At 38.3% G+C, this 16,383-nt stretch overlaps 1 protein-coding gene across 1 annotated transcript in view; it reads right to left on the reverse strand.

Annotated features, from left to right (window-relative positions):
- Positions 1 to 8,103: 8,103 nt before the first annotated feature.
- Positions 8,104 to 16,383, reverse strand: part of SUGCT (succinyl-CoA:glutarate-CoA transferase) — a 1,062,570-nt gene continuing 1,054,290 nt past the window's right edge. The window contains exon 15 of the mRNA XM_056113530.1: positions 8,104 to 9,343. Within this exon, the coding sequence (XP_055969505.1) occupies positions 9,180 to 9,343 (164 nt within the window). The 3' untranslated portion in view covers positions 8,104 to 9,179. The remainder of the gene's footprint in view (positions 9,344 to 16,383) is intronic.

Consider the following 16,383-nt stretch of genomic DNA (forward strand, 5'->3'; position numbering starts at 1 on the left):
CTCCAGGCCAAGGAAATATCTATGTACTAATTTTTGTAATTCTCTTGTAAGTATAAAATACTTAAAAGAGTAATAATTTGTATCTTCTAATGAAAAGAGAGCCATGTAGATGGGGAGAAAGGAATTGGTGATGGCCATCTTTAAAATCTATTATATGAAAAGACTATAAATAATTTTAAATGAATATCACAAATTTCTCTCTCAAATAACATATAATCTAGATGGCGATAGAATGTCTATTCAATAGACACTTATTGTGCATGTCCCATAGAGTAAGGCACCATGATGATCAAGGAAGACACAAGGGTAACTAAGACACCCATGAAATTATTTTAGTTTAATGGGAGAGATAATTGGTGATCTGTAATTATAACTCAGTGTGAGATAGTTATGATGATCCTAAAATACAGGGGGCTGAGATAGAAAACAAGGTGCAGAGGCCATTTCCAACTGTTGGAGCTCAAATCGAGCTTCATTCATGGCTTAATAAGACCAAGATGCACTCACCTTACATCTTCATTAAAATATTTTGAAAATGTTCCAAACAACCAAAAAATCCCCCTTATTTGTATGATTTTTTCTATATATTACAATTTTTTTTTGCTTTTGGGGTCACACCCGGCGATGCACAGGGGTTACTCCTGGCTCTTCACTCAAGTATTACTCCTGACAGTGCTCAGGGGACCACATGGGATGCTGGGAATCAAACCTGGGTCAGCTGTGTGCAAGGTAAATGCTCCACCCGCTGTGCTATCATTCCAGCCCCTACATTACAATTTTTGAGGGTAATATGTTTCATTTAATTGGCTGCTATTTTCTCTAATAACATAAATTTATCTCCTGCTGTAAACATAGGTGCCATCTGAAATATTTCACAGATTTCTTTCTTTGTTCAAGGATAATCTGAGATGTAGCTGGAAAGGGTGTAAGTCATTTTCCAAACATTTTTCACTATTTTTGATGAGCAATGGTTTGTTTATTCCGGGACATGTCTCTCCAGTGTCTCTTTAAATTCATCTGTGTGGTAGCTGGGTTTTTTATTATTTTTTTATCACATTATGTTTGCAAAAGTGGTCAAATGAGAGTGCTTTAGGCCTTCTCAATTTACTTAGGAACAGTTTGTTTTTGGATTGGGAAGAGTTGTTTTTGAACAACTTAATTTGCAACGTGTGACTCTGTATAGGCTTCAGAAATCTATAAATGAGATTTGTTTCTGCAAGTTTAGATAGAAAATGCAATCAGGGAGGAGAGAATGCTTTACTGTCCTCATTTGTAAAAATATGTACTCTTAGGACTTTCAGAAGAATAAAGAATAAAAGAATGTGTTCTTGAGATGACAATCTAAGGATAATTTCCTGAGAGCTAGCTTGATGAGGTTTCAAAAAATTGATCCTCTTGGATCTTTGCAAAATAAGAAAACACTGGCTTAGGTCATTCTTTCTGCCCCTGATGCTTCTTGAACTTTGCACCTTTAAATAGTCTCAAGTGCCAGGACCTACCTAAGGGCCAGATCATGTCTGTTTCAAAGATAGATATGTATTACAGAATATGAAAAGGGACAGATTATGAGAGCAGTGATATTGACAGTATCACATAGTCTTTGACTACGGTGAGCTAGAGAAGAAATGAGTCTCATACTAACATTATGTCCTTTTCAGTCAGAACTTTGGGGTTGGAGTGATAGTACAATGGGTAGGCTACTCCCCTTGCATGCAGTCAATTTGGATCAGATGCCTGGTACCCCATAGTCTCCAGAGTCAATCAGGAGTGATCTCTGAGTTCAGGGTCAGAAGTGATCCCTGAGCATGTCTGGGAATGGCCTTCCTGCCCCACAAAAAGTACCCAACAGTAATATCATTGTAATAAAATCACAAATATGGTATAATTATTCCATTATTATTGTCACTTAGCATCACAAGGATCATCTAAAGCTCTTCCAGCATTGTGAATAATCTATTACATATCATACAAAAGAGAGAAAAAGAAGAAAGATAGCAACAACTCTCATTTAACTGGAATGAGCAGACTAAATATAACTTCCACGTTGCATAAGAAATTTATGGTAATTACTGATTAGCGGAACAACTCTCTTCTTTCTCCACCTGGGTCTACCTTGGACATGAGTGCAAGATAATAAATCTTTGTCAAGCTAATAAATCTTCTAGAACTGCACCCACACAGAGTTACTCACTTTTTCTTATGGGTCATGTGACTGGTTGAATAAAATGTTGATCACTATTAACTCTCAATGCCTTTGTTTAAGCTAAAGGATTCACCAGCAAGTTCTGAGAATATTTTGCCTGAAGACAGTTCATATCCTTACACATAGGTGTACGGAGAAAGTAGAACTAGAAAACAAAACAATCTGTTTGTAGGCTGGAAAGGTAGTACAGTGGATAGGGTGCTTGTCTTACATGCAACCAACTGGGTTTGATCTCCCAGGCATCCTAGATGGTCCCCTGAGCATGGCCAGGAGTAATTCCTGAATGCAGAGACAGGAGTAAACCCTGAGCATCACTAGGTATGGCCCCCAAACCAAAACAAAAATGAATCAATGTGTTTTAGATTCTAATGGGAACCATGAACTCCCAGATGGAAGTATAGTGATGGGATATTTTCATCATCTTCATGTTTGAAAGAAAGAGACATATCTGTTTTCTGTTGCCTCAAACTTCTCCCCATTTAAAATTTTGCAAATAAAAACGTCAATTTCTGGGTTTGAGGTCAATGTATTGATACTAACATGGAAAGTTGACCTATGTCACTGCATTTCTCCCATATATTTTTGTCTATGTTTGTCTTGCCATTGCAAGAATGTTTGACCACAGATAAGGCAATCCTACACAGAGAAATATTTTCTGCTTTCAGAAATAGTGTGTTTCTATGTGGTGTATCATATCAACAAAATGAATGCTACAAGGATTTTAAACAATCACCACAATTTTTTTAAAAAGTATAATGTTCACTAGTAGTGTATTTTTTAAGTTCTTCGTAAAATTATAAAAACATAAATTTATCTTTGATTATCAGGGTAATGTGCTTACACATGTGCCTACATCTCACTTCATATCCTGGATATCTGAATTTTTCCTTAAGGTTCACAAAGAGATAAAAGGGGTGGAAAGAATGAAAGATTTCTCTGGTGGCAGTTTAATATTAGTGCCTTCTCTGTCAAACTCCTGGTTTTGTATTCTGTGCCCAGGAGGCATTTGTTTTAGAGTAACCCATATACAAAAGTTCTGGGAAAGAGGAAAGGGTGCGGGTGGCAGGATGAAGAATAGGAAAAGATTGTTCCTCCAATCTATGTGGTCAGCAGCCAAAGAAACCAACCTGAGCTGAGCACGCTGTGATATGACCACTTTGCAAAAAAAAAAAAAAAAAAAAAAGTGAGGAGGGGTTGATTAAAAAAAAAAAACGATATGCCTGAGAGTTTTCATTCAGTTGAAAGAATAAATAAAGGAGCCATGAATATTTAACCAACCTGTTAACTTAAGGCAAAACCAAGGTAGAAAGGAGGACACTATCCCACTGGAAGCTGAAGAGGCAAAGGATGAGCTACTGCTCACCAATTGAAGACTGTTGATTACATCATCCAAGAAAGAGCCAACTGCAAGGCCCAGGCTTGACCATGGAGCAGTGCCACTGTGTCACAAGGTTTTTCTGTCTTTTCTCTAACAACAAATCAATAATCACCACAATCCAATTGCTGATGCCACAGAAAATTTAGACTCTGCTCTGTAACTCGTTTTAACTTTTTGCTTAGACTCGGGGGACATGTAAATCTTCTGTAATCTCCCAGACTTGTGCTTAGAGTACACTTTGTCTTTGTTTAAGGGACAATAGGGGCAACTAGTTATTTAAGATCCACCCTACCCAGAGAGTAATTCAAAACTTCTTGTGGAGTGAAGTCATCACTGGAATCACCACTAGTTATCTTCCAAATTACTGAGCAACTCCTGTATTTCCAAAGGTCAGAGACAGGTTGTGGTGTCCGTGTTTGTGAACATGGATGTGTGTCTCTGCAGAGAGCAGGAGGGAGGCAGATGAGATAGAAAATGAAGGGATAGAAGGAAGATGAATGTAGAGTAAGAAAATTATTGCCTCATAAAGATAAAAAGAAGAAGAAAAGGAGGATCAAAGAATGTGGAGCAGGGAGGAAGAAAGCAGCAGGAACATAAAAGAAAGACGATATCACAAAACTTCTTGGAAAAGTCCACTTGTCACTTGGAAGTGTAGTGACTTTTGCTATTTACCAACATTTCCCCAAGTAGAAGCTGTGCTCTGCCCCTTCTCTGTGCATACTCTGGAAAAATCCAAGGCAGGTAGTGGGATCCTCAGGTGCAAATGTAGAGCAGGGACATTTTGTTCATGTAAAGAAGGTAAATTTCCAGGGATGCATTTATAAAATAAGGTGATAGGCCAAAAAAGTTTGGCAATCTCTGATTTCAATTTCCAAACAAAGGAAGAATAACCTTTGCATAGTTTTCTATTAATGTTGCAACAAATACAGCTTAGCAAAATAAGACAAATGTATCTTCTACTCCAGGAAGCTCCAAATGAGCCCCAAATAGATCTCATTAGTCTGAATTCAAGTAGGGCTGTGATCCTTCTGGAAACTTCAGGAGCAAGATCTTTGTTCTATCATTTTTTTTTCACTTTTATTTCACTTCTCCATCTAAACATTCATTTTTTATTTTCATATCCAACAAAGTTTGGTAGAGTCTTCCACTGAGAGTGTTCCTGAGGTCACACAGGTGCACTTGTAGGTTCCGTCCATTTGTGAGGGTTGGAAGTCAGAGCTGAATTGGGACCTGCAGCTCACTTACACACAGCTCTGGGGTCTCTGGGCCTGGCACCTTTGCTGGTCCACTTTTCACCTATCACAGGCTTTTATTTAGTTGCTGCAAAGTGGGAGAGAGCTAAAATAATTTAATTCACAGGTTTTAATGTGGGCAAAAAAGAGCTCTTCCTCTAAAGAAAAATCTGGTAGAAAAGACCTATTTCCCGGAGCCATCTCCATTCTTTCCAGTACCTTCCCTTCTCACATGCTATAACCCCAGGCAAAACTCGTTTAGTAGCACTGTATGCTTGCCAGGACTCCACATCAAATGCTCCCTGAGGTCAGTGGGACTGGGCATACTCTGTTTTTTTCTTTCCTGCTAATCAAATTGTTGCATTCCAAATCTCATTCCTTTAAAGCTTTTAATTTTCCTGAGGAATAAATGTGTGAGTGCAAAGTATAGTTACTTGTCTGTAAATCCAATTTCCTAGATGAATACTGAAAGACATTTTTTAACACAACTTTATTTTATTTATTTTTGTTTTAAAAATATTTGTATTAGAATTTAGATAACATGGTTGTGAAAGCATTACTGTCTATGGTATTCATGGTCAAAGCAGTAAGTTTGAGAGAATGAGGGGTATCCAGGCCTACTGGAGAAGCTCAACCCCGCCATATACATTTGCCCCACATATAGTCAATCTGCTATAAAAATTCAGAGCTCTTTATACTCTAGTTATCCTGTATAAAGAAACCACTTAAACATCTCCTAAAGCTGATCATTTAGAAAGTGTTTAACCCTGGATTCCCAATCTGGAACTAACAAACACCAATTTTATTCTGATATCTACATATTAATACAAGAAAATTCTTCAAATATTTTTATATTTTTGTCTTTCCCAGTGGCTATTTTGAGTCTAAACATTGCAATTTTTTGAATATTTTTATTCTTCTTATGAATAAATGATTTTACCCATTCTAGTACCACCGTGATGTGAAAGAAATGTGAAGTTGGTATTCAAATGTCTAAGAATCACTAATACTGCATTCACTTTAGGAGCCAATTTTTAGGAACATTGTCTCAAACATCTAACAATCATAACAGTTCACTATAGCTAACAATTTTCCAAGTAATATCAAGGTGAATGCCATAATCTTGGGAGAGTTTGAAGCTAGTAGCTCAGGTCAGAGTGTGAGGATGTTGAGGAACTTGTTTTCTTTGTTGGCTAAGCATCAGTGATGAATAACTAGAAGGTAGAAGATTCCGATAGCCTTGTTAGCTTTGGGGTGGCACATTTCTCATAGACATTAGCTTCATTATCTGGAGGGTAAAGTCCTGTGGGTGAAGGCTACAGTAGGCCATGTGGGAGACTATCAAGGAAAATTCACATCCATGAAACTTTTAAAATAGGCAGCATGCCAACATCATTAGATATAGGAATTAATTGTGCAATACCAAATTCAGGTGAGATTTAACTGAGTGTGATCTACTCTGAAGTTGGCTGAAATCAGGTCCCATGAAGACTTCAGGATAAAGAGCCACTTGGTGATGCTATGCAGGTTTAGGAACTGAAAAATTTAGTGCAAAATAGTCTACTTGAGACCTCCATTGTTTGTTAAAATACTTTTAACTCCTGGTAATTGTGTCACAAACAAACAATACCAAGGCACTCATATACCATTGATCAATGATCCTTTCTCTTCATTAAGAGAATCATTCATGCTGAAAAATAATGTGGAAATCATGGTAGTAAACATTTTTTTAAAAAAAATTTTAAGGCAAGTTGCTTATGGATTTATACTCAGTCCCATAATAATTAACCCAACTAAGTTTTAAGCAATTGACTAGGCCAGCATCAAACACACAGCCACAGAAGGCAGGGCTTGACATAAACTGAACTTGAGCATATGGCATCTTAGACATGTGTTCAGTTTGGGGAATGTGTAAGATAATCGGCCCTGATAATTAAAACAGCACATTTGTTTATAAGCATAACTTGATCTGGGACATATTGCAAGAAAATTTAGCAAGCACAATGTTTCTTTCAGGACTAATTATCTGAACTCAAAATACATTATGAATTATTTCTGTCATTAACTTTGTAGAGTGAATGCTTTTTATTTGGGAGGGGTGTGATAAACAGGTTCAAAGCTCTCCTAGATCATTTTGTTATAAGTAGGTGGAAATTTGGATAGCTATATATAGGATTATACTGAGAAGACAGTATAATCTAAAGGATTCCAAAGTATATAAAATCTGCAGTCTTGATTCATTTTGTTGATTGACTTAAAAATTTAGACGAATTTTGTTAACTTTATGAATGATCAGTAACCTCCAAAAATAGCTACCTGGATATTTAGGGTTAAGTAAACAAGTGATTAGTATTTCAAAATATCTGCTAGGCTCTGTAGGAGAAATACTGAATTTTTAATTTAAGATATGTGGTTTGATGATTTTGTCATCTAGCATTTCACCATTTTATTATTATGTACATGGAAGAAGTTCTTTTAAATGTATGCCCTAAAATGGGTGCCTCCAAATAGACATATATGATTAGATATCCATGCATTAGCCATTGGGGGAAAGTACTAGATGAGGCATCAAATTCCCAGCATGTGATGAAATTCTAATAGAATGGAACAGAGGCATAAATTCAGAATAAGGTATCCACAAGAAACAAAATAGGGAAGACAATAACAATTTGAAGAATTAGCAGGCATTCTTCTAAAACATATGTGAGGCCTTGTGTGAAGTAAAATTTTCTATTTGGATCCTTGATTCTGGAAATACATTTGACTATATAACATGACTCAAATCATTCCAACAACAGCCATAAAAGAAAAAATTAAAATTAACTCTAGGGTATGGAGAGACAGTACAGTGGCTAAGGCACTTGTCTTGCATGCAACAGATCAGGATTTGATCCCCAATATCACAGATGGTCCCCAAAGGCCCTCCAAGAGTTATCTCTGAGTATAGAGTCAGAAATAAGCCCAGAGCATCACTGGGTGAAATTCAAGAACAAAAAGAAGAAGAAAGTAGAAGAAGGAAGAAGTAGGAGAAAGGGAAGGAGATGGGAAGGGGGAGGGGAAAGGGTGGGAAAGGGGGAGGGGAGGAGAGAGAGGGTAGTAGTAGTAGTAGTAGGAGGAGGAGGAGGAGAAGAAGAAGAAGAAGAAGAAGAAGAAGAAGAAGAAGAAGAAGAAGAAGAAGAAGAAGAAGAAGAAGAAGAAGAAGAAGAACAACAACAACAACAACAACAACAACAACAACAACAACAACAACAACAAAACCTCTAAATAACAGCTTTAAAGATAAACATCTGTAATTTACTCTAGCAGCAGGTATTTGATGATATAGCTTTAAAACATTTGTGTGGTCACAACTATGAATGGAGATCATGTAAGGATACTGGAGATCATATACGGATACTGACCATGGAATCATCTTATTCGTCTGATTTCATGTACCTCTGCTTATGTGATTGTTGGCTGTAATGCCAACTTATTCTAATATACACACAAAGCAGCTCCCAGGTTCTGGACAGAATGTGTTTTCTCCATGTTACTCTGAATATGCTATGATTACTTAAAACTAAGGTACAATATGTCCTTCTGAAATGGATACTCAGACTGCAAAGAAATGTTTTTCTTTAATTCATCTATTTGTTATTATTTAATATTTCTACAGTCTTTTGTTATCTATTTAAAAAACTGTTGCATTTGCATTTGATTCAAAAAAAGTCGCCAGTTAAACTTTCTCTCTCCTTAATGAATATAGATTCCTAAACCCCAAAATACATTTGTGAAAACTAATTTTCTGCCACTTCTGAAATAATCAGATAAATGCAAAATAAAGCTAATTATTTATTCCACAGGAAAAAACAGAAATTAGTTTTATATGGGACATCAGTAAAATTATGGTTTAAAGTACTGCTTAACAAGGAATTCTTGAATTTAAAATTAATTTAAAATCAACCAGGAGGACTGCCGTTCTGCTTATACCTTCAAAATTCTAACAAAAGTTTAAGAGGATTTCATGCAAGGAGAGGAAGTCCAAAGATCTGCTTTTTTTCAGACCTGTGTGGACTGGTGGTACAAACATTTAGGTTATAAATGTCATTAGAATGAGCAATGTATTTTTCTAGAAAAAAGCTTTACAAAGAGGAAGGTCCCCCAAAGCCCACAATTCATCCATTATCAAGGAAATAGATAGTAAGGAATAAAAGGTGGGGTACATCACTACAATATTTGATACCAGAGTCATTCTGGAGATGACAGGCAGGAAATCTGGAATTACTCTTCTTTCCAATGGCAGCCACCACAATTGCTAGGGATAGATCCAGGAAGAGCATTTTCTTTGCTTGCCAGCACCGTGGCATTAAGAATAAACATATTTCTGTCACTTGGCCTTGTGTTGGGTCACCACCCCGGCGCTGAGCAGCTCCCCGATGGCCTTGTCATCATATCTGAGGACCTCCTTCAGGATCTGAGTTGTGTGCTGCCCGAGCAGTGGGGGCGGGCTGGCCTCTTCTATCTTGAACTGACTGTACCGCACGGCTGGGCCTGTCCAAGAGGAGGAACATAGGAAGCCAGTTAATGACTAACCCTAGGAAACTAATTAGCCAAGCAGCCAGGGGCATTTTTGATGAACTTCAGGAATCTCCGCCTCTAGCACCCTGTGGGCACACTGGCACTGCCATTGGAAAAGAGTGTATGCCACATGAAGTCTAGACTAATGCAACTCGGTGTGGCTCAGCTGGCCTCTGAGGGCTGAGAGCAGGTCCCAGTGCATGCCAGGCCTTCAAGAGTTGCCTGCCTGTCCCATCAGAGAAGGGACAGGCACTCAGCTGGGTGACAGGTATAGGAACTCAGCTGGGTGGACTCTAGGTAGAGGTTAACAATGACGCTATAATCTAACCCCAAGTGAAAGTTCACTATTCAGTGTCTGTTGTCTATATAATTCTAAGATTTAGTTAAGTAAACTTCAAACTAATGTTGATGGTAAAGAGGTTATAAAGGTTTCAGTTGTCCGAGAGAGGTGGCCTTGAGTCTCTGCTCTTAGATATTATAGCGGAACCTTCTTGGAAAAATTACTTAACTTCTCTGAGCCTCATGTTCTGCATCTAAGTCTGGTGTCATAATGATGACCCAAATGTGATATAAGAATTTACTGAGGGGTTGAAGGGATAGTACAGTGGAGAGGGAGATTGTCTTACATACAGATGACCCAGGTTCAATCGCCAGCATCCCATATTGTCCCCTGGACCCCACCAGGAGAAAAAGAGTGCAGAGCCAGGAGCTAAATACTGATACAATTTGGTGTGACCAAAACCAAAAAACAAATAAAAAATTTATGTGAAATAATAGGAGCCAATCTAAGCATTCACAAACCCACAATAATGCACAAAATTCACTAATAATTTTGAAAGCATAAATTACCACAACATCTCTCTTAAACGTTGCAATATAAGACGATTAGGACATTTATTGCCTGGTATTTGTTGAGTACTGGTGTTTGCAGTGTAAACATGGTAACTCAATGAATACTTTCAATGACATTGGAAATAGGTTTTATTTCTCCCTTTATTCACATAAGGGGGGACCAAAGACCTCCAGGACCAGCCACCGCCATGCTGAGACCACTCTCCACACACATGAAGGTACTGGCAGAGGGACAAAGTCACACGGGTTCCGGGGCCGAGATATCCAAACCTACTCGGATTTGGGCCGAGCATCCTCCACCCAGATCCTCCAAATTCCAGTAGGTGGGGGTCACACCCACCAACTGGCCCCCTGGCGCCATGTAATCCCATCAACAGCCAAGACTCAGAGACTATAAAAACCAGCTCCCAGAACCGCGCAGCGGCATTTGCAGCTGCGGGACATCCTATTATGACATCTTATTATCTCATTCCTACTTTGGACAAACTGGCAGGCTACCGAATGTAGCCTGCCCACATGGCAGAGTCTGGCAAACTCCCCGTGGAGTACCCAATATGCCAAATACCAGTAACAATGATGGGTCTCATTCTCCTAAAGAGCCTTGAATATAATCTCAGGGCTAGGATGAAGGAGACGTTACTGGGGCCTGCTCGAGGCAATTGACGATTAACAGGATGATTTGTGATTGTGATTTTGTGATTCACATAAGGAAAAAAAAATTCAAAAGTAAGGTACTTTTAAAAGGTCATACAGCTAATTATTGTACTGCACTGTCCTATTGTTCATCTAACTGCTTGAGCAGGCACCGGTATTGTCTCCATTGTGAGGCTTGTTGTTACTGTTTTTGGCATATCGAATATGACACAGGGAGCATGTCAGGTTCTGCTGTGCGGCCACGATACTCTCGGTAGCTTGCCGGGATCTCTGAGAGGGACAGAGAAATCAAAACTGAATCGGCCGCATTGGCCTCGTGCAAGGCAAACGCCCTACCCATTGTGCCATCACTCCGGCTCAGGTCCATCAGAATCACCTTATATTTAAAATTATTGCGATATTCTTAACCTTAGAAACCTCTTCTTAGTTCCCATTCTTCCACAACAAATTGGATGAACACTGAGGAACATCATTTCAAGTGATTAATTATAATATCAATCAATGAATGGTAATTACGTTGTCCATCACTTGATTAAAGTTGAGGGAGAATTAGATATTCACAAGACAACAAAAGAGTAGACATATATCTCATAATTTTTAAAACCTGTTTTATTTGGGGAGCTGATGGGCATGAATGATAGGAAAATTGATAAGATTCAACAAGATTAATTTGAGTAATAGAATGCAGTCAGTAAAGCAGTGCTTCAAGCTCCTTAGAAAACACCATGATTTAAAAATACTGCTCAGCTGGAGTGATAGTACAAATAGGGTACTTGCCTTGCCCTCGGTTGAATGGGGTTCAATCCCCCATAACCCATATGGTTTGACCAAATCCACTAGGAGTGATCACTAAGCACAGAGGCAGGACTTAAGCCCTGAGCACCACTGGGTGTGACTCAAATATAAATAAACTGAAAATTAAAAGTACTAATATAACAAGTCATTGTCAATAGAAATAAAGGATAAAGAACTCCTAAAATAATCCAATCAGACAATTGTGTAACTGTAGCACTGTAGCACTGTCCTCCTATTGTTCTTCGATTTGCTTGAGCAGGCCCAGTAACGGCTCCATTGTGAGACTTGTTGTTACTGTGTTTGGCATATTGAATACATCACGTTAGCTTGCCAGGCTTTGCTGAATTATGTAACAAAAAATTGTAATTTTATTTTTTAAAACGGATCAATGTCGCTTTATTTTCTAAAATGTATGGCATTCCTATGTACAAATAAAGAAAGAGAAGAAAGTTTTTTTAAAAATCCCATTCACAACTGTGCCTCAGAAAATCAAGTACTTGGAATAAGCATAATTAAAAAGGCAAGAGACCTATACAAAAAATTACAAAATACTACTTCAAGAAATGAAAAAGGACATAAGACAATTAAAACACATTCTCTGTTCACTTATGGATTAAAATGATTAATATTTTAATAGGATCAAAATGGCAACACTCTACAAAGTATTGTACAAATTAAATGTGGTCCCTAGAAGGATACCCATGTCACTTTTTAAAAGAAATAGATCAAAGACTCCTGAAATTAATATGGAACAATAACCACCCTGAATATCTAAAGCAATCCTTGGGAAAAAGAAAATGGGAGGCATCACCTTCCTCAACTTCAAACTGTACTACAATGCGGTAGTAATTAAAACAGCATGGCATTGGAATAAAGACAGACCCACATGCCAATGGAACAGAGTTGAATATCCTGAGACAAACGACAAACCCTCAGGTTTTAATCTATTAATCTTTGAAAAAGAAACAAAAAATATCAAGTGGAGCAAGGAAAGCCTTTTCAACAAGTAGGGCTGGAAAAACTGGTTAGCTATATGGAAAAAAAAGAACACAAAATCACCTCAGACCTCTTTCTAAATCTGTTCACAAAAATCAAATCAAACTGAATAAATGGATTAAAGAACTTGATATCAATCTGAATCCATAATGTGCATTGAGGAAAACATAGGTAGAACTTTCCATGACATTGAAGTTAGCAGAATTCAAGGATGAAGTATCACTACCAAACAAGCAGGGGCAAATGGAACAGTTCAACAAATGGAACTGCATTAAACTAAGAAGCGTCTTCACTTCAAAAACTAAGAAGCTTTTTCACTTCAAAGACAGTGATGACCAGGGTAGGGTGACAGCCATAAAATGGAAAAATTATTTATCCAACACTTACCTGATTAGGGGTAAATATCAAATATATATATGTGTGTGTGTGTGTGTGTGTGTGTGTGTGTGTGAAACTTTACAAGAAAAAACATAAAACCTTATCAAAAATGGGGAGAATAGATGAACATAAATGTTTTCAAAGAAGAAATACCAACAGCCAAAAGGCACATAAGAAAGTACTCTACATTACTAATTATCAGGGAGATGTAAATCAAAACAACAGTAAGATATCTCATGACACAGAGAGTGACACACATCAAAAAGAACCAGTAGTGCTGGTATGGACGAAGAAGAAAGGTACTCTCATTCACTGTTGGTGGAGATATCAGTTGATCCAGACTTTCTGGAAAACAATATGACCATTCCTCAAAAAACTATAAACTGAACTTTCATATGACCCTTCAATATTGCTGCTGGGACTATACCCTAGGGGCCCAAAACACAATACAGAAAAGCCATCTGCACTCCTGTGTTCATCGCAGCACTGTTCACAATAGCCAAAATCTGAAAACAACCAAGTACCCAAGAACAGAGAACTAGATAAAGAAACTATGGTACATCTACAGAGTGTAATACTATGCAGCTGTCAGTAAAAAGAAAGTCATGAAATTTGCTTTTACATGGATGAACTTGTTGAGTGAAATGGTCAGAGGGAGTAGGATAAACAGAATTATGGCTCTAATTTGCAAAATGGTTAAAAAAAACTTTAGTGTGAGATAATACCCAAAATCAATAGAAATGAGAGCCAGGAGACTTGTCCATGGTAGAAATCTTGACACCAAGTGGGAGGGGGAGTGCAGTGAGGACAGAGAAGGGACCACTCTCAACTATCAACTATCAACAACAGTAGTTGAAGTGATCACTCTAGACTAAAACTGAGTGCTAAAAAGCTAAAGGTAAAGTGATATGCATGATACCCTTTCAGTAACAGCATCACAAACCAAAATACTTAAACCAAAAGAGAGAGAAAGGAGAGGAGAGAGAGAGAGATTGACAGAGACACAGAGACACAGAGACAGAATGATACAGGGAGAGAGGGAAGTGTCTGACACAGAGGCAGGCTGGTGGGGATATTGGTGGGAGGAAAGCAGGTGACACCGGTGATAGGAAATATGCACTGATGAAGTGTGGGGAGTGGGGCAACTTTGCAATTGTACCTCATAGTGATTCAATTAAATCACTTGATCACTTGACATCCTATTACTCATCGATTTGCTGGAGTGCGCACCAGTAACTTCTCTATTCGTCCCTGTCACGTGCTGGTTTAGCCCAATGGCATCTGCTCACTCCAGGAACACAAAGAGCCTCTGCTCTTCATTGTGTTTCTGTGCAACAAAGAAGTCTGACCATCATGTAGGTGGCTGGCCACACGATCTTTTGACATCCGATGGAATCCAGTTGGTAATGGCTCTAGTCCAATAGTTATCTACAAATCGCATTATGTGTCCAGCCCATGTGATTTTCGACACCTTGGCAAATGATACAGCGTCCCTGATTCTTGATTGTCCAGAAGTCAGAACTCCAGATTCATTCTCTCACTTGAGTGAAGCATAATACTCCAAGCATAGCTCTTTCAATTCCTCTTTGGGAGACCTGAATAGCCATCTCATCCTGTTTTCTTAGGACCCAGGTCTCTGAGGCGTATGTTAATGCAGGAAGAACAGTGGAATCGAAGAGATGTGACCAGAGCTGGAGGTTCTTCGTCCTCTTAGCTATTTCTTCGATGCTCTTGAAGAAAGAGCTAAGAAGGTGTTCCAAGCCACTCTCTTCCTCCTGCACAACTCAGGTGCCAGGTCAATCATCATTTTGACTTGACCTAGGTACACATAACTGTTACATTCAGAGATGTTCATTCAGTTGAGAGCGAATGGATCATCAGGAATGAGACCATTACTCATAAATACTGTCTTCATGAGATTCAGCTCTAGTCCGACCTTTCCACACTCATGGTCGAACTCAGCCAGCATTTGTGCCACTTGGCTAATGTTTGGTGTTATTAGAATGATGTCATCAGTAAAGCGGAGGTGGTGTAGTTGCCGACTGTCTATCTTCACTCCCATTTCTTCCCATTCCAGTCGTCCAATGAAGTTCTCGAGGGTGGCACTGAAGAGTTTCAGTGAAATGGTATCATCCTGCCATACCCCTCTCTTGACATGGATGATCAGTTCCTTGTAGAATGATGAGATCCTGGTAGTGATTCCATAGCACAGCTCATCGAGGATCCTGATATATTAAGTTTGAATGCCCTGTATGGCTAGGGCTTCAATAACCACTTCAGTCTCATCAGAATCAAATTCCTTCTTTAAATCAATGAATGTTAGACAGAGCTGCATCTTGAACTCCTGAGAAAACTTAATGAACTTGGTTATCGTGTGGATATGGTCAATGGTGCTGAATCCTTTTCGGAAACTGGCTTGCTTACATGGTTGTCCTTAATCTAGTATTCTGCTAATCCTATTCAGGATGACACGAGTGAACAACTTGTAGATGGCAGACAATAGGGATCGGGCAATAGTTGCCAATGTCGTGATGTCTTCCTTCTTGTACAGTAGTACAGTCCTGCTGTACTACTGCTGAATGCAAGTTCCCGTTCCAATTAAATATTTAACGTGGCTTGGCATAATTAAATATTTTTTAAAAATTAAAAAATGTTTAAGATATTATTATGTTTACAATTATAAAAATATAAATTATTTCATAGTTACAAAGCTACTAACCCAATCTCTCCACCAGTGATTCAAGATCTCTCCACACTTATCTCCCGATGTCTTCCCCTACCTAGCCACTCTCTGTTTCCAGTTCTATTTCAGGGCTTGTTTCCACCAGTGATTGTCTAATCCTTGTATTTGTTACTTTATACCCCATATAAGAGCAAAATCATCTGATTTTTTAAGTAGAATTAGCATGAGATACAGAGTTACAAAACTGTTCATAGAAGGTGTTCTCATTTCCTTCTGCCTGCTGTTGTCGCATGCAGAACTTGCAGAAGTGTCATTTTCACTTAAACATATCCTTCACCTTTTCTTGGCTTTATTTCTAGATACTTTAGGTTTTGCAAATTACATAATTATAAGTGGGTAGTGGGTTTTATAAATTTGTTTTGGGGTCACACCGGCAGTGTTCATGGCATATTCCTGTCACTGCAATCAGGTATCACTCCTGGAAGGCTTAACGAACCATATAGGGTGTTGGAGATGGAACCGAGATATCTAAATTGATGTCTATGTTTATCTATGTCATCTATAGCTCACACTTTCATTCATCTATTGTTGGCTATTCAGGTTGTTTCCATATTGTGGCTATTATAAATAGTGCTTTCAGATGAATGTTTTTGTG

This window comes from Sorex fumeus, unplaced genomic scaffold, assembly GCF_029834395.1.
Source record: "Sorex fumeus unplaced genomic scaffold, SorFum_2.1 ptg000020l, whole genome shotgun sequence".
Lineage (NCBI taxonomy): Eukaryota > Metazoa > Chordata > Mammalia > Eulipotyphla > Soricidae > Sorex > Sorex fumeus.